Raw genomic sequence first — 25,161 nt, 5'->3', positions numbered from 1 at the left:
AATTTCGATGTTTCGGACTCGTTCGGAGTCGGAAAAATACAAACCTTATATGGAATCTGATTGGAAATGATATTTCGGACTCAATGGTGAAGGCGGAATTTCCATTTGGAGCTCGCTTCGACGAAAAGTGGGTCCCACACCCAGTATCATTTGAGCCAGATTCCACAATTGCTATCTAAAGTCTCGGGAAGTGAACAAAGGGTCGTTCTAGACCAAAATCGATCTTCCGAAGCTAACCTAGCTGTCAGAATTTTCATCTGAGCACGTCTTCCAAGAAGGTTGACCAAAGTCAACTTTTCAAGTCATTACATTATGTTTTGACTATGAGGGTGAGCCCGGTAGTTTGTCTTGGCCCCCGCTAAGTACTCACGTTTAGAGGTGGTGTTGGACAAGTTGTGTATTATGCTTGAGCTTGACTCATCTATGGTATTTATGTACCATTTCTTCTTTTTTTTCTCTTGCTCCCTTAGTCCCGATTTCCCCCTTTGATTATGCTTATTGCTTATGGTCATTTTAATTGCTTCCGCGACCAAGGATGTGTAATGATACGCTATGAGGCTTGTTTGGGGTTCCTTCGGGTTCCCCATTCGCCGGTCACGTCTAGGCCCTAGGCTTGGGTCGTGACATTTACCATTTTACCCCTATTAATTATGAAGTGGATGAAAAGTTCTACATTTTTCAAAATAATTAGTCATTTAATTGAGGGTATAATAGGTAAAATGAATTTGTCCTTTTTTGATTGGTCAAAATGGACAAGTAATTAGGGACAATTATAAAAGAAAAAATAGACAAATAATTAGGGACGGTGGGAGTATTATGTTAATTTTATTAACTCCCATTTACCACATGGATCAAAACAACAATTTTAGTTAATTAAAGATCAAAATGTTGGTCAAGCTACCAAACATATTTATTTTAAAATTGAGGTGTTACATCAAACTTTTAAGAAAAACATAAGTATTTTTGCATAATAACAAAAACATTTTTGAGAAGATAAAAATGGTAGTGTAGATATTGAAATTTTGCGGACTCTACAAGACGTGTTCAATTCGAATTGAGACTCTAGAAGGTGTGTTCAGTTTCAATTAGAATTCTTGGAGGCTACTCAACCCTAAGCCCTAGTTTATGCCTATATAAAGGGTACTAAATTCCCTGAAAAGGCATCTCAAAAATTCCATAAAGAGATCAAGACCTCGATATATTCCACAAAAGACATGGAATTCATATAGATGTCAAATCTAAATCATCCTAGTTCGAGAAATACGCCATTAACGGCGCTCGAATCATGGATAAATATTAGGGGAGTAGAAATAAGGGAGGAACAAATTGTACCTGCATATTTATCAATATATTCATGTTTCTTCAGATGTTATTTTTGTGGTTTATTTATTTTTCATATGTTTAAAATTTGTTGCAAACAAATTGGCATGCCCAGTGGGATCAAATCTGCCCTTCATCTCTTCTCTCTTAAATCAAATATGAAAATCTGAAGCTGCAAAGGTGGAAGAATGAGTACTTCAAGCCTCATCTTTTAGTTTCATCAAGTCTACACTCCGACAAACCTTGAAGCAGGGGGGATTGTCAAATCTAAATCATTCTAGTTCGAGAAATACTCCACTAACGGCGCTCGAATCATGGATAAATCTTAGGAGAGTAGAATCAAGGGAGGAACAAAATTGTACTCGCATATTTATCAATATATTCATGTTTCTTCAAATTTTATTTTTGTGGTTTATTTATTTTCCATATGTTTAAAATTTGTTGAAAACAAATTGGCACGCCCAGTGGGACCAAATCTGCCCTTTATCTCTTCTCTCTTAAATCAAATATGAAAATCTGAAGCTGCAAAGGTGGAAGAATGAGTACTTCAAGCCTCGTCTTTGAGTTTCATCGAGTCTACACTCCGACAAGCCTTGAAGCAGGGGGCATTTGTAGACATTGAAATTTTGCGGACTCTACAAAACATGTTCAATTCGAATTGGGACTCTAGAAAGTGTGTTCAGTTTCAATTAGAATTCTTGGAGGCTACTCAACCCTAAACCCTAGTTTATGCCTATATAAAGGGTACTAAATTCCCTGAAAAGGCATCTCAAAATATCCCATAAACTCTTGGGTATTTTTAAAGATCAAGATCTCGAATATTCCATAAGTTGATGGAATATTCATATAGAGGTCAAATCTAAATCATTCTAGTTCGAGAAATACGCCACTAATGGCCCTCGAATCATGGATAAATCTTAGGAGAGTAGAATTAAGGAAGGAACAGAATTGTACCCGCATATTTATCAATATATTCATGTTTTTTCAGATTTTATTTGTGTGGTTTATTTATTTTCCATATGTTTAAAATTTGTTGCAAACAATAGCTTTTCCCTAAAGAACAATGTTGGAATCTTGATCAAATACAAACCATTGCTCTCTAAAAGAATTTTTTAAAAACGAGCTTTTTCAAAAAAATATTTTTTTTAAACAAGGTCATTATTTAAGTTTTGCTAATTAAAATTGTCATAGTGCAAAATTCATAATTTTCCCTCATAAATCTGTAACCTTAATATTATTTTTTTGGGAAAATGTACAAGTATCCTTCTAGACTATGACTGAAATCTCATAGACATACCTTAACTAAATTAAGGTCCTATTACCCTCCTGAACCCATTTTTTTTGTAATTTTGTGCACCTTTTTGACTTACGTGGCATCCAAATATCTCACACGCGCCTCAATTGTGTGGAGTCACGGAGTGTGCCACGTAAGACAAAAGGTGTATAAAATTACAAAAAAAAGAAGTTCAGGAGGGTAATAGGACCTTAGTTTAGTTAAGGTGTATCTCTGAGATTTCGGTTATAATCTAGGGGATACTTGTGCCTTATCCCTTTTTTTTATTTACTAGGATGAAACTTAAATGTTGCACAATTAGAAATAGGACAAGTAAAGAAGGAGGTTACAAAATGAAAGTGATTATCAAAAGCATAATAACAAACTATGAAAAATTTATTTAATTTTTTTTTATGGTTATAGTAAAATCATGTTGTTATAAAGAGATTGATATACATGAATACAATAAACATACTGAAATAGAGACAAATGACTCCTTTGGCTTGGATTACAAAAGAAATATGCTTCATCGCGAGTTTAAAAGAATTTATATCCCCACCGGACAAGAGCGTCTATCGTTACATTTTTTTTAGTAATACAAAATCAACCTTGTCTGTACAATTTGCAAAACACATGAGCTTGCAAAAATAATAAAACCTAGTAGTATCAATTTAGAGCTTATAATATACTCTAGTTTCACATTACAATCTAAAAGCTATTGTGCACACCTTCAACACACTCTTCATGCCTGGAAGAAATGACTCTATACCAAACTTCTTGGGCAGCCAACTGGATAACAACTTGGCTCAATAGAACTACTTATGTGCTTCGAAAATTAAATTGCTCAAGAAGTTATCTGTTACATCTGAATGGAAACGAAGCTCATATATCTCCTCCTCTTGTACTGTTGCTTACATGATGGTCAGAGAATGAACACTTGGTTACTTAGACATGAAAAAAGCACTAATAACTCCTTCAATACTGACAAGTGCAATCCAAGCCTTGTCGATCGGCTCAAACCAATTTCAAACATTAAGTAATAACTGTTAAGTATGTTGTGATTAATAAAACAATAGGGGCCCAAGGTTATTATCTATAAGAAAAGATAACTGAAGCTTGCGGAGAGGATCTTGGAATGCTCAGGAGCTCCTGTGCCCTTTTGACATAATACAAATCACTCTTTTTGTATTTGGCAGCAATGATGAACTTTTCAAGAACTACTGCATGCTTGAGCAAGTATTTCACCAATGGCATCAGAGATACAGAAAACTCAAGGATCTTGATAGTCTTCAGATGTAGAAATGAGCAGTTGAAATCATGTGTCTCAAACCTCCTAATCTGTTCATCCGTATTTGTGTACCTTAACAGCAGGGCCTGTAGGAGAGAATACGTTATATTAACCTATTATTATCCTTAGATAGAAGCAGGAAGCCAAGGAATTGATTATCTATTCCTTGGCAAATGTTACAATGTGGTGCATTCAAACAATAAAAAGATGTTCAAAGCATCTGCGCAAATATACCCTCGCATGAAGGTGAGTACGATCACTAGTTAAACATCTTTTTCCAACAACTACAAAAAGTTTAATCATAGAGTCTACTTCAATAGTGATTACATGAATCAAAGCAACACAAGCTGAACTTTTTATGAAAAAATTAAATTGGGAGAACAAAAATGTTCTTCTGAACGACTTACAAGACAAAGGAATCATAAGCACGCAGATGCAACAGATTTATTAACAAAGAGATAGCATTAACTTTTGAGACTAGAAAAGCAGAATTTGAACAAAAAATATGACTGAAGCATTTGCACTTTCTATGGGCTTAAATGGTGTCTTGATCATCGTACTAGAAGCATTTGGGTGGATGCTAACTCCTTACTTATTGTGAATGTTGTCAAGCGAATTGCAAAACCTTCTTGGCAATATGAACCTATTATTGAAAAGATTAAAGAGTTGATTGATAAGTCGAGGTGACACACTAGTATAGAGAAGCCAATGGTGTGGCTGATTCTTTAGTTGGATAAAGTCACCTATTGGACGCTAAGAAGGGACGACAAATGGCAGCTTCCTTCCCAATTAGATCTTTTTGTGATCTCACATGTTACTTGAGAAAACTCTTCACTTTTTCTCCTATTTCAATCTCTTATGGAAACAATGCACAAGGGAGCAAGCACGTCTCCACAAATTAGAAGCTATTGTATAGTAACAAAAGTAAAGGTCCAGGTCCAAAGGGAACTTACTCTTGATTCTCTGTACCCATCAACGACTAAAGTCTCAAGATCCGATGAACTCTGAAGAAAACTGCAAATTCCAGGGAAATCCAATTGCCTCAAGGTTGTGCTAAGTTGTAAGAATTTCCAGCTTGATGGTGGAGGCTGCCACCCTTCCAATTCCAGTATGGACAGGTACTTAATAGAGAAACCAGAATATGTCAAAACAAGGAAATGTTGCATACTTAAATTGTTAAACAATGTTCAAAGATTGGTTTGGAGATCCAAAAATGGACTTTTAAGCACTTTGAAAAACATTTCACATGACCAAAAGATTCTGATCAATTAAATGAATTTAACTTTTACAAACCATTTATTCTCAGTGTTCATCATCCAAAATTTTGTCCAAAAGGTCTTGATTCAATCACCTGCCACTTAGCAACTAGACCAGTACAAGAGTGTACTTACAAAATTGGTTATCAGATTATCCTAAACACTGTCACTATTAATGTTACTAAACAAATGAATTCAATTGCAAATATATTCTGAATTTTGGATAGTGAAGAGTATGAATAAACCTGGATGCACCAGGGACCTAATTCAAGCTTCTCAACATGGGCAACGCTGTGAAGAAGTTCCTTCAAACAGGTACACTCCATCCTCGGCAATGTGTCTTCCTCTTCAATATAACAATCAAATTCAAAATTAAGGACCGCATTGACAAGCGAAGCTACATTTCTCAAGTATATTTCACGGCACGACCCCAGAATTTTCAAATTTTGAATATACGGGGCTAATATTTCAAGCGATAAGTCACATTGGTCAGTTTCTGAGTTGTCTATGATCAATTTTCTCAAATTCACATTGCTGATTTCCAGACGATGAACATCAACAAAATGGTACAATTTCAAACACTCCAAGTTAGGGCAACCAGATAATACCTTTTCCATAACACCATCCGTCAAATACATGTACCTTAATGAAAGAGAAACCATACCACTCCAGTTCACATTGGCTGAAGGGTTCAATGTTTCACCTAACTGTATATCCAACTTTCTCCAGGACGTATTCTTAAATGCGAACTGAGGAAACTCATATGCACCTTCATATCTAAGTCTAAAATGTTCAACATTTGCTAGTTTACTTGCAAAATACACCCATAAATGGACATCTTTAACAAATCTCTCTGTGTCGCTAGAATCGCAATTGACACTAAATTTTCTGATTTTGTGACAAGACCTCCAATAATGAAGCTCCCTATTGGTGGAATTTAAGTAATCAAGAACATGCCTTTCCCACTTACCAGGTGGGCCGAAACAGCAATCATCGGGGATTTCGATTTCAAGTGATACTGGAACGGACATCCAAAGAAACTGCCATCGCTTAGATACTACACTAGTTCTCACAACTTCTTTACTATCTTCAGTGTCTTCACACAACATAGAGAGAATGTGAATTAGAATTGAGTCCGGCAAATCGCTGAGTCGGTCTTCTGTCTTCTCGCTTTTCTTCGCTTCTCTCTTTTTGCTTTTCTTCGCCATTGGAGAAGGAGAATCGATGAACTAATTTGGGGGTTAGGGATTTGGATTATAGCTGTTTGAAACAACTCAGTTGGGTTAAAAGGGAATTAGGTGGGTCGGGTTATCACATTTGGGCGGGTCAAATTTAAGTTGGGTGACATGGATTATTTAAACAGAAAAATGTCAAAATTACCTTTGAACTATCTGAAATATAGCACATATACCTTCCGTTTATTTTTTACATAAAAAATACCCCTCATATCTAACTAAAGGATCACAAATACCCTTTCTTTTAACAGACTGCCGCCTAGATCTTACTGCTTGACATCCAACATGTCAAAAAATTGCTTACATGATTGTCCACGTGGGTAAAACACCCTCCCTTTAGACTGATGTTTTCTTCACCTATTAGGTTTTAGCCACATTGATTGCCTAGGTGGACAATCACGTAGGCAATTTTTTGGCACGTCACTTGCCAGGATTCAGTGGCAGTGAGTTAAAGGAAATGGTATTTGTGGTCCTTTAGTTAGATGGGAGGGACATTTTTTATATAAAAAATAAATGAAAAGTATTTGTGCTCCAGTTTAGATAGTATATTTGATGTGTAATTTTGCTTAGCTCTATCTATTTTTATTTAATATATAGTAGTTTAGAGTCAAGTATTTTTATGCTCCAGTTTGGATAATATATTTGATGTGTAATTTTGCTTAGCTCTATCTATTTTTATTTAATATATAGTAGGTTAAAGTCAAGTATTTTTATTTCAGTTTAAACTCATCCAGCTAGAAATGGAAAAGACAAGCAAGGAAAATCGAAAATTACTCATTTATTTCTTTTAGTCATTAATATGTTATGTTTTCCTTTAAATGATGTTTAAGGACACATATTATGTGATATTTTGTTAATTTGCTCTTTGATTGTTAGCATTTTTGGGATTAATTAATTTAGAATTTCTTTTATACTCCCTTTGTTCCTAATTACTTGTCCACTTTTGAATTGACATACCTATTAAAAAAATAATTATTAACATAGTAAATTTACCATTTTACCCCTATTAATTATGAAGTGGATGAATTAAAATTTTAAGATTTTCAAAAAGTTCTACTTTTTTCAAAGAAATTAATTGAGGGTATAATAGATAAAATAAATTTGTATTTTCTTGATTGTTAAAATGGACAAGTAATTAGTGACAACTAAAAAAGAAAAAGTGGACAACTAATTAGAGACAGAGAGAGTAATTAATTAATCTAAATTTGGCCGGTTAATCCGTTTTGATAGATTTTAAATGATGTCTTACACCTTCCCTTTAGGATAAGTGAAGCATGTTTAGATTGACTTAAAAGTTGGTCAAATCTACTTTTAAATTATTTTTAGCTTTTGGAAGTATTTGACAAGCTTAAAAATAAGTTTTAAAATGACTAAAAAAAAGGTTAAAAACTAAAAGGACTCCCCTACTATTTATTTTTTTTACTCGAAAATCGTTTAAGGTTGATTTTTTTGTTTTTTGACATAACAGTTGTTTTTTTAAGTCAATCCAAATGGGCTCTTAGAACCCTTACTTAGAATCGCATTAAGTTAAGCGGACTTTAGTTTAGAGTTAATCGAGCATTACCTTAGCAAATAGGTGTCTTAATTGACTTTTAAAATAAAGGTGGCGACTCTTAAAAATATTGAGGTGTTATACCAAACTTTTAGAAAAAATAAAAATGTTTTTGCATAATAGCAAAACTTTTTTATAAAAAGATAAAAAGGATACTTTTTCTTGAGGAACACTCATGAAATTTTGATCAAATACAAACTACACTCTCTACACATTTTTTTTTTTAAAGAACTTTCACAAAACACTTATTCAAAATAAGCAAATTTTGCAAGTTTGACTAAACAAACTATCAAAATTGTCATAGTGCAAAACTTACCTCTCATAAATCTGTAACCTAATCGTTTTTTTTTTACCAGAATTAGCACATGTGAAGGAGGCTACAAAATGAAAGTGATTATCAAAAACACTATAACAAAATATGAAAAATTGATTCAAAAAATTTGATCATTATAGTAAAATCATGTTGTTATAGGAGGTATGATAGAAAGGAATACAATAAACATATCAAAGTTAGAGAGGAATGAGTCCTTTTGGCTTGGAATAGAAAGGAAATGTGCTTCATCGCGTGTTTAAAAAAAAAGTTAAAGAAGAAGAGATGTTTCTCTACATGACGAGACCACTAAGCTCAACGAGTCTGTTAAAGTTGTCGAGCAAACGACTAAAGAAGCAAGGAAAGAAAACTACAACACGAGAGACATCTTAAAGCAGGTTGTCGAAAACAAATGTTGCAAAAACTATAACTGACTAAAAAAAAAGGATGAATCAGTGCCCCACACATATAATAGCAAAACTTAAATTTTCAGTATAAAAGTATGATCAAGATTCAGTAATATGAACTGAAATCACAAAACATTTAGAATGATAATTAGAGAATGAACACAAGGACAAGTGCAATACAAGCCTCGTCTATCAGCTCAAATCAGTTTCAGACATAAAGTAACAGATGGTTAAGTATGTTGCGATTAATATAAACAATAGGGGTCCAAGGTTATCAATAAGAAAAGGAAACTGAAGCTTGCGGAGAGGATTTTGGAAAGGTCAGGAACTCCTTTTCTATTTTGACATAATCTGGAAACACATCACTCCTTTTGCGTCTGGCAGCAATGATGAACTTTTCTAGCACTGTTGCATGCTTGAGCAAGTATTTCACCAATGGCATCACAGATCTAGAAAAGTTAAGGATCTTGATGGTCTTCAGATGTGGAAATGAGCAGTTAAAATCATGTGTCTCAAACCTCCTTGTCTGTTCATCCTTATTTGTGTACTTTAACAGTAGGTCCTGTAGGAAAAAGTCCGCTATATTAACCTATTTTATTATCCTTAGATAGAAGCAGGAAAAAGGTGATGAATTTTTAAATTCAAGGAACATCTCAGTACTTAGCAAAGGAATAATAAGCACGCCGCAGCAACAGATTTAACAAAGAGAAATCACACACTTTTGAGACTAGAAAAGCAAAATTTGAACAAAAGATATGACTGAAGCATTTGCACATTCCTATGGGCTTAAATGGTGTCTTGAACATCGTATTAGAAGAATTTGGGTGGAAGCTAACTCTTTACTTGTTGTGAATGTTGACAAGCAAGTTGCAAAACCTTCTTGGCAATACGAACCTATTATTGAAAAGCATAAAGAGTTGATTCATAAGTCGAGGTGACACTATTCTTTATTTGGATACAGTCACCTATTGGACACAAAGAAGGGTTTACAAATGGCAGCTCCCTTCCCAATTATATCTTTTTGCAAAACTCCTCACTTTATCAAGTTCTTATGGAAACAATACACAAGGGAGAAAATAAGTCTCCACAAATTAGAAGCTATTATATAGTTCATCAAGTACTTACAGATCTTCTCATCAGTCAAATCCCCCCTCCTTGTAACCTTTTAGCATTATCTATGAAGTACATCACGATTCACAAAGGTGACTTCATTAAGTTTTATGATCCCTGCCCGTGTCGTCTTCTTTTTTATATTAATAACATGAAGTAACAAAAATAAAGTCCAAACGGAACTTACTCTTGATTGGAAATTGTACCCGTCAATGACCAAAGTCTCAAGATCCGATGAACTCTGTAGAAAACAGCAAATTCCAGGGAAATCTAATTGCTTCAACTTCGTGCTAAGCTGTAAGAATTTCCAGGTTGATGGTGGAGGTTGCCACCCTTCCAATTCCATTATGGACAGGTACTTATAAACCACATAGAGAAACCAGATTATGTCAAAACAAGGAAATGCTGCATACTTAATAGTGACATGCAAATTGTTAAACAGTGTTCAAGGATGGTTTGGAGATACAAAAATGGACTGTTAAACACTTTGAAAAACCATTCACATGACAAAAAGATTATGATCAGCTATTTATTCTCAGTGTTCTGTCCATTGCAAACTATTTATTGTTTCAATCCCCTGCCACTTAGCAACTAGATCAGTAAAAGAATGTAATTATTGAGTACTCACCAAATTGGTCATTAGATTATCCCAAATACTGTCACTATTAATGTTAATAAACTAATGAACAGGAATAAACCTTGATGCACCAGTGACCTAATTCAAGCTTCTCGACATGGGCAACACTGTGAAAAAGTTCGTTCAAACAGGTAGACTCCGTCCTCTGCAATGGGTCTTGCTCTTCAAATTCAAAATCAAAATCAAAATTAAGGACGGCAGTGACAAGCGAAGCAACATTTCTCAAGTATATCCCGCGGCACGTCCCCTGAATTTCCAAATTTTGAATATATGGGGCTATTTATTTCAAGCCATACATCACATTCATCAGTTTCTAAGTTGTCCATAATCAATTTTCTCGACTTCACATTGCTGATTTCCAGATGATGAAATCCCCAAAAATGGTCCAATTTCAAGCACTCCATGTTAGGGCAACCAGATAATATCTTTTCCATGGCACCATCTGTCAAATATGTGTATCCAATTGAAAGAGCATTGATACCACTCCAGTTCACATTAGCCAAGGGGTTCAATTCCATACATAACTCTATATCCAACTTTCTCCACGACGTATTCTTATATGCGAACTGAGGAAACTTATATCCACCTTCACTTATAAGTTTAAAATGTTCAACATTTGCTACTTCACTTGCAAAATACACCCATAAATCGATGTCTTTAACAAATTTCTCTGGGTAGCGATTATTGAATACGACACTAAATTTTCTGATTTTGTGACAAGACCTCCAATAATGAAGCTCCCTATGGGTGGAATTCAAGTAATCGAGAACATCCCTTTCCCACTTAGCAGGTGTGGTGGAATAGAAATCATCGGGGAATCGGATTTCAAGTGATACTGGAACGGACTTCCAAAGAAACTGCCATCGCTTCGATAATAAGCTGGTTCTCACAACTTTTTTACTATCTTCAGTGTCTTCACACAACATAGAGAGAATGTGAATTAGAATTGAGTCCGGCAAATCACTGAGTCGGTCTTCTCTCTTCTTGCTTTTCTTCGCCATTGGAGAAATGAAGAACTAATTTTGAGGTTAGGGATTTGGGTTATGGCTGATTGAATGAAATGAAAAACTTATTAGGGCGGTTCAAATTTAAATTGAGGGATGCCTACTTTGGCATCTAAGGGCATTTTGGTCATTTTTATCTACATTTTAATTCGTTTATTTTATTTCTCCTAGTTTTTTGTATATTTGAAAAATTACGTAAAAGAAACTATAAATCATAACAATTAACAAGTTATATATTTAATAGACATACATTTGGTTGACTCTTGAAAGTATATCGGTGTTGTCAGGCCCCAAAATAGGGAGGCTCGGTTGACACTCGATATTGTACTTGATTGAGTTAGCCATTGAAACATACTAGCTAACTAAACTGTGGGTCCAAAAGATCGGGCAGCACAACATCTGGAATATCATGTCCACAGTAACCTCTACGAGTGAAATAAGCATTGTCGAGACAAGGCACCAACTATACTCAAATTGTACAACAAAAGTAAACATATATTGATAGCCTCGTGATAAGATGGAGATTACTAACTCACAGCTGAACCTTGAATCCTAGCTAAGGGGTCGATGTTCATAAAAAAGCTTAAAATGTTTCACTTAGTTTCTATACTTGGTTACATGATAATTTATAAAAGAAAGAAATTCAAAAATCAAGTGTTTTAATAGTTTAAACATACAAGTTATATTTGAGAGTTTTGAAAATCAATGTGTTCAAAATCAATATCAATATAATAGGCATCATAAAAATAATTCAGAAGGTCTTTCTAACAATATAATAATAAAATATCGCATTTGCCGTTTTAGGAATTTCCCGGGAGTAGTGCTAAAAGGAAGGACAGAGCTTAGCCTTAACCTATATTTCCAACGAACGTCTGAATGCCCGTAGTTCCTTCACGAAAGTTATTTCTTACATCCTAAGCTCCGCAAACACTATATATAAGCACCTATAAACAATTTATAATTGAGCTTAAATCGGCAGATTCGTCATATGGTCCTAACTTGACGAAATGTCAGTAGAACTTCGTAAAAAAAATCATAAAAGAGTCTCGAGATGATTACTTTACCAAACAAAGGGTAAACCTTGAAGAACCACCAATAACTATCAAATTCTATCATTCAAAACTAGCTCCAAACACAACTAATAGAAGGGGAAATAATTGTCATGCGTAGAGATTACTTTTCTAGGCACGGGGGAAAACTTTATCGGTAGAAATCACTAAAACACAACTTCATCACTAAAAATTCCATTGGAACCATTAAGATTTCTCTCTAGTTATGAACTGAAAAGAAATGTTTTTTATGGTTTAAAACGTCGAATAGCCGATTTAAAATATTGTTTGACCCAACCTGGTTCATGACTCGGATTTGCCTAGACAGACCACAGTAAAACACTCATAATTTCTTACTTCAAAGTCGGTTTGCTGTGAGGTTTTGTGCATTGCAGGCTAGACTAGTAGACCTTCAATTTAATAGGTCGTAGATCCTTTAACTCCTTATATATTGGAAGAAAACATCCGAGACAATTGACCCAAAGTTCAGAAAATTTATTAGAGAAACTTACGATAACTTTTGCCAACCTTTGTTTCGCTACTTTGCTTAACTTCAAAACTTAACATATGACCATCATGCTACTATAGTACCTCATAAACATTATTCTTAGCATATTAGACACTCATAGGCTTATTCCGAAGGTACGTGTTAATTTAAACCTTTCAAACATACAAGGTGTTACACAAACCATTTCTTTAACTCCAAACCTTTGTTTGAGTAATTCCTCTAACCTAAAACTTTAGTTTAGTTCCTCAATATTACCACCCATTTGCAGTCTTATTCTCCAATATACCATATCAAGTCATATACAACTCATACAACCACGCCTTTTCAAATGTATTATGCAAGAATAGAAAAAAATGGGATCTCACAAGTGCCACATAAATTGGAACAAAGCAAAGAACATATATAGAAATGACGTAAAAAGCGCTATAAATCTCAATAATTAACAACTTGAAATATTTTTTTTTTAAAAAAACATATAATTTTTTTTTGGTTAACTCTTGAAATTCTATCTTATCCACTGAACTAGCTAGAAGCTATCGCTTCGGGTCGAAGCACTAAAAGAAAAGTTTATTGCTGATTTTAAATCAAAAGAGTAACAAGACTTCGATCTTTTAAGTCTTAGATACTGCAACGGACGTTCTTAGTTGAATGTACCATCAGTCTTAAGACTTGATAGTACAGTCATAGCCAAATATGGACATACCACAAAAATTGGGAAAGTTGTGTGTAGCAACTGACTGCTGCTCAGTGCTCACTGTCATATCATATGCCAGCAAAAGATGTAGATAATATTGCAGAAACATTTTTCTCTATAATATTGGACTATGACAGTCTTTAATGGAGTGATATGAACAATGACAATCCAATTCAAATAGTCTTGGGATTGAGGGGTAGTTGTTATTATCGCACACGTGCTACATACTTATTTGTCTTTTGGGAGATCGAGTGGGGTAAAATGATTTGTTTGTTTAGATTGGTCGAATCTCAAATGCAGTAACAGTGACAATTCAAATAACCAATCCCATTTGTAGAGCATGAACGTTTCAATACTAGAATATTTTTTTCGACAAGTGAAGAGAATTCATTTGTTTATGAATATAATTGTTGGAGCACCAGGACCATGCTTGTGAGCTCAAAAATTATATACAACTCATGATACTCTTGCCTTCACTGAGCCAAGTTTCCACGGCGTAACTTCCTTTACAAAATTAGTTTGATATGTTGCAATCTGTTCAAACGATAGGAGCCAAATGTTATCAATAAGAGAAGACAACTGAAATGTGAGGAGATGATCTTGGAAAGCTTAGGAATTCCTGTGTCATTTCAGCATGATCCGGAAACGCATCACTCCCTAAGAATGATGCAGCAATGACAAACTTTTCTAGCACGATCGCATGCTTGAGCAAATATTTTACCAAAGGCAGCACAAACTTATTTTCACTTAGAAGTCCCCAAAGGTTATCGATCTTGACGGTCTTCAAATGTGGAAATGAGCCGTTAAAATTATGTGTCTCAAACCTCATGGTTTGTTTATCCTTGTTTGTGTACCTTGACAGCAGGTCCTGTAGAAAAGAATTTGCTATGCTAACCAGTTACTCTCCTTAGATGGAAACAAGAAACCAAAGAGTTGATCGTGGATAAAATAAAAAGGTGATGAATTTTTAAATTCAACGAACATCTCAAGTGCTTAGCAATGTTACGTACAATGTAGTAAACTCAAACAACAAAAAAAATGTTCCAAAGCTTCATCAAATCTGATCATTTACACCCTCGCATGAAGGTGAGAACAATCCCTTGTTAAGCATCTTTTTCCAACAGCTACAAAAAGTTCAGTCAAGGCAACTCAAGTTGAACCATTTTCTTGACAAAATTAAATTGAGAGAACAAGAGAGTTCCTCTAAACATCTTACACAAAAACAGAATAATAAACACGCTGCTGCAGCAGATTTAGCAAAGAGAAACCATCAACTTTCCAGACTAAAAAGCAGATTCTGATAACCAAACAAAACAACATTGAAATGAAATTTGCAGAATTTGAACTACACATTCCCTGGAGCAATATATGTGAACACATTGAGAAATACACACCTCAATGAACAAGTACCGTAAAATGGTGTAAATCTCATCTAGGATGGGTAAAACTAATTAGACGCAGACGGCAGTTACAAATAAGACTGCAGCACTTATTTTCCTATGGGCTTAAATGGTGTCTTGAACATTGTATTAGCAACATTTGGGTGGAAGACCACCCATAATTTATTGTGAATGCTGTCAAGGGAGTTATAAAAACTTTTTGGCACTATTAACCTATTATTGAAGATACTAAAGAGTTGGTTCAAAGTGATATGTACAATTTTACAGAGAAGTCTGTGTGGCTGATTCTTTAGCTGGGATACAATCACTTATTGGATGTAGAGAAGAAATGTTTAGGCTTTAACTCACTATCGAGAGAAGCTAGAGGGAACTTAATAATTGACAAGTGGAACCTCCGTTGTTTCAGAATTCGAAAGAAAGCCCAAAGCTTATCTCCAATAATGCAATAAGATGAACTTCCCGGTTTGATCCTTCTGTCAGCTCACATGTTACTTGTCTAACTTTTTTCTCCTTTCCAGTTCTTGTGAAAACAACATACACGGAAGCAATCTCCACAAGTCAGAAGATATTGTTGTGAAGCTCTCTTCTTTTTTTATAATTAAGTAATAGGTTTAATTATAGAAGGCATCAAGAAGATGCAGAGATAAGCAAATAGAGAGTAAGGCTACATTGTAGCCACAAAAAGCAAAAGTGAGACTTTGTTAGCTACATCACTTGTGAAGCTCATAATTAAGTACTTAAACTAGTTATGTTTCAAATTGCAAATGAGAGTCCTCCTTCTATATATAAACCCTCTTTTTTGCTTACACATTAGAGACTTATCTTTTTTGAACAGGTAAGGAAGCCACGCCCCTCTCTTGATAACAAAAGTAAAGGTCTAAAAGAAACTTACTCTTGGTGAATCCCCAAACCAGTCAATGACCAATGTCTCAAGATCCAATGAGCTCTGTAGAAAACTGCAAATGCCAGGAAAGTCCAACTGGTCTTCAGCTACGCTAAGTTCTAAAAATTTCCGTCTTGATGGTGGAGACCGCCACCCTTTCAACTCTAGAATGGACAGGCACTTATAAACCAAAAAGATAAACCAGAATATGTCAAAACAAGGAAACATGACATACTTGACAAATGAGATGCAAATTGTTGAATAATTCATTAACAAAAATAGCTTGGACTATACGACTGTGATTTTCCACATCAAAGTATTCATTGTTGTTTTAAAAATCCAAAGATAGATGGACCTTTAAACACATGGAAAACCCCATCAACAGGACTTAAATGTAAGATCAATATAAATCAAACGAAATTTTACACGTTCTATCAATTGCAAACTCTTTACTCTTTAGTACTTAGCAACTTAGTTATCAAATTATCCTAAGTAGTGGCACTATTAATGTTAACTAAAGTAATATTCAATGGCAAATAAAAAGAAATTCTGAATTATGGATAGCGAAGAGTATAAATAAACCTCGATGCACCAGGTACTCAGTTCAAGATTCTCGACATGGGCAACGCCATGAAGAAGTTCCTTCAAACAGCTTAACTCCTTCTCCAAGTTGCTCTCCTCGTCCTCAAAATCAAAATTTAAACGAAGGATTGCATAAACAAGTGAAGCCACATTTGTCTGCTCAATGAGTATCTTACTGCACATTCCTATAATTTCCAAATGCTTAATATGTGGGGCTATTATTTCGAGCCAAATATCATGATTCTTATCATAGTACTCTTCTATCGTCAATTCTCTCAGTTTCACAGATCTAATTTCCAGACGCTGTATGCCTGAAACTTTTCGTAGTTCCAAACACTCCAAGTTAGGGCAACCAGATAATACCTTTTCCGTAGCACCATCCGTCAGTTTAGCATTCCCAATCGAAAGAGAAACTAAATTACTCCAATTAACACTACCACAAGGATTCAATTGACAATAACTTAAAACCAATTCCCTTAAGGACGAATTTTTATACCCAAACTGAGGAAACTCATAATTTTGTTGACTTGAATAAAAATCAAGTGTAAATACTTCAACATTAGCAACTTTAGTAGCAAAATGTACCCATAAATCAACATCTTTAGCATAAATCTTATCGTACCTAAGGCTACTCACAAACAATCTCTTGATTTTCTCGCAAGATTTCCAATGGTAAAGTTCTCTGTTGATCAAAGCCAGGTAAGCAAGAATGTCATTTTGATTTTCACTATTGGGGAAAGTGAAACCGAGTGATAATGGAACGGACATCCAAAGAAATCGCCATCGTGTAGAGAGTATGCTGGTTCGCACAACTTGTTTTTCGTCCCATAACTTAGAGAGGATGTGGAGTAGAATCGACTCCGGTAGATCACTCAGCTGGTTTCCTCCTCCGGCCGCCGCCATGATTTTCTTCTGGGTTTCCATGGAGTGTGCAGTTTTGGTAAAGTTGGCGCGAAAGGGGAAACGAAGAAAATAATTTAGGTCAGTTCCTATATAAATTAAGAAAGAAAAAAGAAAATGGTCATAAATATCCTTAAATTATATGAAAATGAATAAAAATATCTTTTCGAAATGATTTAATATAAACTATCCATGTAGTCAATACTTTAGTCCAAAAAGTGTCAATTCCGTTAATAGTTTGGTTAATACCGGCCACCTTGCTCCAAGTAAATTAAGCATCGATACTTCGGTCCATATCTAGTGTGGGCAATAGAGCATTGAGATGATCTTTCCCTAGTACAAGAGGACCGGGAAGGTCCCACCTCTGATGTACCAGCTATCGTGCCTACCAGTGGCGGAGCTAGGATTTATAATAAGATAGTTCAAAATCTGAAGAACTAAAAACACAAATTAACCGAATGGGGTTCGACATCTACTATATAAATAAAAAATAATTTTAACCATGTATAAATAGTAATTATAGAGGGCTGGCTCCGCCCCTGGTGCCTACAGTAAACGCTGGGTAGCCAAGTGCGGAGCAGATAACTACTTAAATCATCTAAGTAGTAAGCCCCCTCCAAGATGAATGCTCTCCCATTCCAACTTTCCCAGAGCTTCTAGTAGCATAGCCGAGACAACGACGGGTTCTCTGCTCCTGCGGGGATGGAGCGATAGAAGTTTTTTTGGGAATTCAAGAGAAGATTACAGCGAGACGAGTCGTTTATCATTACGATAGGTGTCAGGAGGAAGCATAGTGATGTGTTTGTTGTAATCATAAATTTAACTCAGTTCGCCACATTTGACATGCTTAATTGGAAACTGTATTTGAGTTGAACAATTTGGTTCCCTTCCATTCAAGTTTCATTGGAAGAATTAAGCGAAAAAATTAGGATACATACCAAGAAAGTCAAACTTCCATCGAAGAGAAACAAATGAAAGGTTTTCAATGAAATTCTCGTAGACATGAACAACTACAAAAAACTACTTGGATATTCATGAGTAGAATCCAAATCTCATCTATCAACTACAAATCAGTTTCAAATCGAAAGTATGAGGTTATGTATGTATGTCATGATCACTACAAAAGAGAGTGGCGTAAATCTTATCAAACAAGGAAAGACAACTGAAGCGTGCAGAGAGGATCTTGGAAAACTTAGGAACTCATCCGAGACACATCACTTCCCTCTGAATTTGCAAGCAATGACAAAGTTCTTTATCGCTGTAGCATTCTTGCGCAAACATTTGAGCAATGGTAGTACAAACATATTTTCACTTTGTTCTCCATAAAAGTTGATGAACTTGATGGTCTTTAGATGTGGCAATGACATTTAAAACTATATATTTCAAATCTCCTCCGTCGTTCATCCTGATTTGTGTACTTTGACAGCAATTTCTGCAGGAAAAATCCGATATATTAACCAGTTATTCTCCTTTAAATAGAAAGCAAAGGAATTTATCATTGTCTATGAAACATACCTAAAGATCAGAAATATATTGACATATATCATCTTTCACTAATAGTTATTTTATATCAATTACATTAACAAAAATAAAGGTCTAAAAGAAACTTACTCTTGATTTGACATCGCAACAGTCAATGACCCATGTCTCAAGACCTGATGAACTCGATAGAAAGCTGCTAATTCCAAGAGAGTCCAACTGTTCTAAGGCCGCGTTAAGTTTTAAGAATTTCCAGCTTGATGGTGGAACAGGCCACCCATTCAACTCCAGTATGGACAGGCACTTACCAACAAAATAGATAAACCAGAATATGTCAAAAACAAGGAAATGCAACATACTTAATAAATAACATTGAAAGTTATTGAATAATTCGTAAAAACAGCTTCAACTAAAGGGACTATGGTTTGCCACAAGCCACATCAAAGTGTTCAAGGTTGGCTTGGAAATCGACAGATTGATTTTTAAACACTTGGAGCACAAAGGTAGGGGTAAGGTTTGTGTACGCCACACCCCCTCCGTAAACCACAAGTAGTGGGATTACACTAAGTATGTTAATGCTTGGAAAAACACATTCGCATGACTTTATTTGATAAAAGTGGTGTTGGGGCCAGCTTGCGCGCACCTCAATTAATTTCACGGGATACTTGCCCCTTCCTAGCCACAACAGATACTTGGTAACTTTGTCAACCAAGGCTACAACAGAGGGAAATATCACTTAATGTTTTCCTCTGTTGGGAATTGAACTTCACGGTGCTCAATCCACTTCATTGACCACTAGTCCGCACCCATTCACATGACTTCAAGAATATGATCACTGTAAACCAATCCAAATTTTAAATGCTATCCATCCTAATAATAAACTCTTTACTTTCAATCACATGCTACTGTCCAACAAAATTGGCCATGAGAATGTTATTCTTCAGTACTTACAAACATAGTTATAATATCATCCTAATTAGTGATATTGTTAATGTTACTAAACTGATGAATTCAATAACAAATAATAAGTAAGTCGCAAAATGGAAAAAAAAACACAATCTGAATTGGATAGCCAAGACTAAGAATAAACCTCGATGCACCAGGGACCGAGTTCAAGATTCTTGACATGGGGAACGTGGCGAAGAAGTTCCTGCAAATATCTACACTCTTCCTCCAAGCTATCTTCAAGGCCAGAAAAATCAACACTTAAAGAAAGGACTGCAGTGACAAGTGAAGTCACATTTCTCAGCTGAAAGTGCAGCTCATTGCAGCACGATCCCCAAAGTTCCAAATGTCGAATATATGGGACATCAATTTTGATGCAATATAATTCATCATAATATTCATAATCATATTCAAGTCTTTCATACATCGTTACAATCAATTTCCTCAGCTTCACAGAGCTGATTTTCAGAAGACGAATACCAAGAACTTTATCTAATTCCAAGCACTCCAAATTAGGGCAACCTGATAATATTTTCTCCATTACATCCTCTGAAATATAGGCATCCCCAATTGAAAGAGAAACCAAATTACTCCACTTATCATTACCAGAAGGTTTCAACTCGCAATTCCGTAACACCAAATTCCTCAAAACCGTATTCCTATACGCGAATTCAGGAAAATCATACATACATTCTGGAAAGGCCGTATCACAAAATTTCAACGTGAACTCTTCAACCTTAGCAGTATAAGTAGCAACGTGCAACCAGAAATAAAGATCAGAATCCATAATCAACCCATCGTATGTAAAAGGACAAACACTAAATGATTTAATCTTCTCGCTAGACCTCCAATAATGAAGCTCTCTATTAACAGAACGTACGAAACCGGAAAGATCTTTATCATCTGTTGAGTCGAAATTGAGTGATGCTGGAACGGATTTCCAAAGAGATCGCCATTGCGATGATAATACGCTGGTTTGAACAACTTGTTTACAGTTTGGTAGCATAGAGAGGATGTGAACTTGAATCAACTCCGGTAGATTACTCAGCCGGTCTCCATCTCCGGCCGCTGCCATGATTTTCTGTTGCAGTTTCGGTAATGGCGATTTGATAACCGCAAAATGGCAGTTTCGGTTTACACTATGGTATATTATTTAAAATATGCCCTCCAACTTTGGCATAAGTAAACACTTAATAAATAGACTCGATCTGTCATACGTGGCATCCTACATATCAATTTTGTGTCCTATGTGGCATCTTATGTGTATTTGTCACGTAAGACATGTGTGTTTACTTTTTCAATTTTATACAAATTTAAGTGTATATATTTATGCACACCAAAAATTAGAGGACATAACTGTTAATCGAAAATCAAGTTAAAAGTTATATTTATGTATTTTGCAAGAGTATAAAATTAAAAAGAGAAAAGAAAAATGTCTTATATAAGAATCAAAAACCTCAAATATATTTCAATTGAAGTTGATAGGGATAATTAGGGGAAAAGAAATGTAACTATGGTTTAGATCATACCTCTTTGTTGCGAAAGTGGTTCAATATAGTATTAGCGTTTAACAAATTATACATACATAACAATGGCATCAAGTGAATAATATAGCCCTTCAAAAGTTGGGATTTTGGATAATATTTTTAGAATCAGCAACTCATATGACGTTTTAGAAACCAAATAAGTTGTAGAGTGTCTTCCCACACAAATATAGCTTGCTACCAGTAGGAGAAGCATAGAAGTCTTTAAACTTCACCACGACATAATAATATGCTTGGTTTTGCTAGTGAATGGTTACTATGGTGACTGAAATCGCTGAGCAAGAGCCCAATGGTACGTACACAAACGATCTTCTCCTCGAACAGATCATACTTGTTCAAGATTACAACAAATGGGGTGATCTCTTTGAAACAGACATGTCTGGCCATTTTTTCAGAGTGTTCTTTGACATGCATCAGGGTCACACAAAATACTACAACGCGAACATCTTCAAACATCTCCACTTTCCATTACATAGGAAACAAGCCCATTGAGTTGTAATGAATCTAGAAATACTATTTCTGCAAAATGACATTCAACCTTAGAGCAAGCTTTCTTACATGATTATCAAAGAAAAAATACATTGTGCTTTAGACATGAACAACTACTTGGATACTGATTAGTAGAATCCAAACCTTTCAATCAACTACAAACCAAAAGTAAAGGTTACTATGTATGTTGCAATCACTACAAAAGAGAGTCAGCAAGGAAAGAAAACTGAAGCTTGCGGGGAGGATCTTGGAAAGCTTAGGAACTCCTGACAACATGATTCCGAGATACATCACTTCCCTCTATTTTTCCTAGAAATGACAAACTCTTTTAGTGTTGTTGCATTCTTTTGCAAGAATTTCACCAATGGTAGAACAGAACTATTTTCCCTTGGTTTTCCATAAAAGTTAATGAACTTGATGGTCTTTAGATGTGGCAATGAGCAGTTAAAATAACGTGTCCATAATCTCCTCAGTCGTTCATCCTCATTTGTGCACTTTGACAGCAGTTTCTGCAGGAAAAAAAAAATCATCTTTCACTATAATTTTTTTTTATATTAATTACATTAAGTAACAAAAATTAAGATCTAAAAGAAACTTACTCTTGGTTTGCGATTGAACCAGTCAATGATCAATGTCTCAAGATTTGATGAACTCGATAGAAAGCTGCAAATTCCAGGGTAGTCCAACTTTTCTAAGGCTGCGTTAAGTTTTAAGAATTTCCAGTTTGATGGTGGAATAGGCCACCCTTTCAACTCCAGTATGGATAGGCACTTATGAACCAAACAGATACGTCAAAATAAAGAAATGCAGCATACTTAGTAACAGATACCGATGAATTCAATAACAAATAATAAGTCACAAAATCTGAGTAAGAATAAACCTCGATGCACCAGGGACTCAATTCAAGATTTTCGACATGGGCAACGTGGTGAAGAAGTTCCTGCAAATATTTGCACTCCTTCTCTGCATTCTTAGGAAAATAAACATTTAAAGAAACGACTGCAGTAACAAGTGAAGCCACATTTCTCAGCTGGAAATGCATCTCCTTACAGCACAATCCCCAAATTTCCAAATGTCGAATATACGGAGCATGAATTTCAAGGCAATGGCATTCATCATTATCATGTTTTAGAATCAATTTCCTCAGCTTCACAGAGCTGATTTCCAGACGACGAATACCAACAACATTATCTAATTCCAAGCACTCCAAATTAGGAGAACCTAACAATACTTTTTCCATTACATCCTCTGTCATATCAACATCCCCAATCGAAAGAGAAACCAAATTACTCCACTTCACATCACCAGAAGGTCTCAATTGACAAAATCCTAACGCCAAATTCCTCAAAACAGTATTCGTATACGCGAATTCAGGAAACTTATACGCCAAATCTGGATAAGTAATAACATAAAATTTCAACGAAAACTCTTCAACCTTACCAATATTAGTAGCAAAGTACACCCAAAAATCAATATCACGATCAATATTCACGTAACTATGAATAAAAACCCTAAATGATTTAATTTTCTCGCAAAACCTCCAATAATGAAGCTCTCTGTTAACAGAAGCTACGTAAGCGAGAATATGTTTCTCTCTGTAAGCTTTAGGATCATCTGAAAAATCGAAATCGAGTGACGCTGGAACCGATTTCCAAAGAAATCTCCATTGCGATGATAATACACTGGTTTGAACAACTTGTTTACTGTTTGGTAACATTGAGAGGATGTAGAGGAGAATCGGCTCCGGCAGATTACTCAGCCGGTCTCCCTCTCTGACCACCACCATGATTTTCTTTTGCCTTTCTATGAAAATTGAAACGAAATGTGTAAAAACTTGACTTTAGCCAGCATCTATTTATTTCGTGCTCAAAACAATTACAAATTCAATGCTCTAAATGTTTAAGTTCTTTGAATTTAATAATATTATTTGCATCTCTTCATATGCTCTAATGTTTATTAAGTTCTTTGAATTCAAATTTAAAAGGATAAATGTTCTTAATTCATTGAGTATGGAAGGAAAAAATGTTACTATAGTTCAATAATAATGGGAAAAGAAATAATCATAAATGATATTCAAATTTATTACTGTAACATTTGTGGTATGTGGAAAGGTTTATCGTCGGTTTTTTCAAAAAATTGAAAAAAACTGACTGCCTGAGTTGGTTTCATCTTGGTTCTTTGAACAGACTCAATGCTAAAATTTTAAAAGATCGTTTGATACGAGAGATAAAGGATAATAATTGCAGAATAAAATTTGAAATTAACTTTATCCCATACTTAGTTTATGGTATCAACTAATCAGGATTATTTCACACCATTTGTACTGAAATGGTGGGAATTGGGATCATCATCCCATATAAAATGTGAGATAAAATAATCCCAATTTGAAATATGATTGTTTATCTCATCTCACATACCAAACGACTATATTTTTTTTTGAATAAGTAACATTTGTATTATAACTCAGCACTTAGGTAGTGTACTAAACCCTTTACAACAAGTCAAAGTATAGTAATATATCAAAGGACTCCCAGTTGTAACACATCTAGGATATTTTCTGCATCTATATGAGAGTTCTTTGTACATCAAAAACACAAAAGCAAAATACAATTTGTTTTGATTTTCTGTACTGTTCTACTTGTGTCTTCGAAACACCTAGCATTTCTCTCCTTCCAGATGGTGCACCATATACAAGATGGTATGGTTCTGCGGTAGCTATGTTTTTAGCTCCCTTCTTCCCAACTAGATAGAGTGTCAACAATCTTGCTAGGCATTGTCCGTTGTATGCCTCTGAGATTCTACCATAGTTGGTCAGTGATTCTACAATGCAAAAACAAATGTCCCACTGTCTTAGTTGCCTCACCACATAAACAACAGTGCGTGACTAAGATAATGTTTCCTCTTTCTTAGGTTTTCATGTGTCAAGACAACTTCTTTTGCTAACAACCATGAGAAACACGCCACCTTCAAAGGTTCTTTGGTTCTCCAGATTTGTTTCCATGGCCATATGGAGTTCTGTGCCACTGTCGAGTTCAGAACTTACTTTGTATGCCCCTTTGTTGTGCCCATTCCACCATAGTATGTCCACCCCATTCTATAGACCTTGCATAAGGATTGTTTGCTTCTTTAGTCATCCAATTCTCCATACTTTGTTCTGATCACCTTTATCCATAGAGAGTGTCTTATGGGCATATCTCCAAACGACTACTATTTTTATATGCAAAGCTCATCTTGAGAATACATTTCTGAGGCTATAAATTAGAAAACTTCAGCTAAGGAATAAAAGGTAACCACTG

The 25,161-nt window shown here is 35.1% G+C and overlaps 4 protein-coding genes and 2 pseudogenes across 4 annotated transcripts in view; 1 reads left to right on the top strand and 5 right to left on the bottom strand.

Moving 5' to 3' along the window:
- Positions 1-25,161, top strand: part of LOC125841355 (uncharacterized) — a 225,423-nt gene that overhangs the window by 22,538 nt on the left and 177,724 nt on the right. The gene's annotated exons all lie outside the window — the stretch shown is intronic.
- LOC125841345 (F-box protein At5g03100-like) lies at positions 3,153-6,356 on the bottom strand. Its single transcript, XM_049520458.1, has 3 exons — positions 5,383-6,356; positions 4,835-5,002; positions 3,153-3,967 (listed from the first exon to the last, which is right to left on the bottom strand). Exons 1-3 carry the CDS (start codon positions 6,343-6,345, stop codon positions 3,683-3,685), a joined length of 1,416 nt encoding a protein of 471 aa, XP_049376415.1. The 5' UTR covers positions 6,346-6,356; the 3' UTR covers positions 3,153-3,682.
- LOC125841347 (F-box/LRR-repeat protein At5g02910-like) lies at positions 8,735-11,423 on the bottom strand (annotated as a pseudogene).
- Positions 14,027-17,453, bottom strand: LOC125841346 (F-box protein At5g03100-like). Its single transcript, XM_049520459.1, has 3 exons — positions 16,509-17,453; positions 15,936-16,106; positions 14,027-14,511 (listed from the first exon to the last, which is right to left on the bottom strand). The coding sequence occupies exons 1-3, from the start codon at positions 17,430-17,432 to the stop codon at positions 14,206-14,208; spliced, it is 1,401 nt and encodes a 466-aa protein (XP_049376416.1). The 5' UTR covers positions 17,433-17,453; the 3' UTR covers positions 14,027-14,205.
- Positions 18,441-20,907, bottom strand: LOC125841348 (F-box/LRR-repeat protein At3g26922-like; annotated as a pseudogene).
- Positions 21,917-23,677, bottom strand: LOC125841349 (F-box/LRR-repeat protein 25-like). Its single transcript, XM_049520461.1, has 3 exons — positions 22,746-23,677; positions 22,465-22,635; positions 21,917-22,374 (listed from the first exon to the last, which is right to left on the bottom strand). Exons 1-3 carry the CDS (start codon positions 23,649-23,651, stop codon positions 22,156-22,158), a joined length of 1,296 nt encoding a protein of 431 aa, XP_049376418.1. The 5' UTR covers positions 23,652-23,677; the 3' UTR covers positions 21,917-22,155.

This window comes from Solanum stenotomum, chromosome 10 (assembly GCF_019186545.1).
Source record: "Solanum stenotomum isolate F172 chromosome 10, ASM1918654v1, whole genome shotgun sequence".
Classification (NCBI taxonomy): domain Eukaryota; kingdom Viridiplantae; phylum Streptophyta; class Magnoliopsida; order Solanales; family Solanaceae; genus Solanum; species Solanum stenotomum.
Note: the sequence above shows the minus strand (reverse complement) of the source record. Positions and strands in the feature narration are given on the sequence as shown.

Bases quoted from the DNA above. Each gene is read 5' to 3' on its own strand.
- LOC125841345 (XM_049520458.1), bottom strand. From the start codon at position 6,345: ATGGCGAAGAAAAGCAAAAAGAGAGAAGCGAAGAAAAGCGAGAAGACA. The intron at 5,003-5,382 runs GTTTATTCATAC...TTCTCTATTAAG, and splicing joins TAGGTCCCTGGTGCATCCAG to TACCTGTCCATACTGGAATT. The intron at 3,968-4,834 runs GTAAGTTCCCTT...TCTCTCCTACAG, and splicing joins ATGGGTACAGAGAATCAAGA to GCCCTGCTGTTAAGGTACAC.
- LOC125841346 (XM_049520459.1), bottom strand. From the start codon at position 17,432: ATGGAAACCCAGAAGAAAATCATGGCGGCGGCCGGAGGAGGAAACCAG. The intron at 16,107-16,508 runs GTTTATTTATAC...TTGGTTTATAAG, and splicing joins TGAGTACCTGGTGCATCGAG to TGCCTGTCCATTCTAGAGTT. The intron at 14,512-15,935 runs GTAAGTTTCTTT...TCTTTTCTACAG, and splicing joins GGTTTGGGGATTCACCAAGA to GACCTGCTGTCAAGGTACAC.
- LOC125841349 (XM_049520461.1), bottom strand. From the start codon at position 23,651: ATGGTGGTGGTCAGAGAGGGAGACCGGCTGAGTAATCTGCCGGAGCCG. The intron at 22,636-22,745 runs GTTTATTCTTAC...TTGGTTCATAAG, and splicing joins TGAGTCCCTGGTGCATCGAG to TGCCTATCCATACTGGAGTT. The intron at 22,375-22,464 runs GTAAGTTTCTTT...TTTTTCCTGCAG, and splicing joins GGTTCAATCGCAAACCAAGA to AAACTGCTGTCAAAGTGCAC.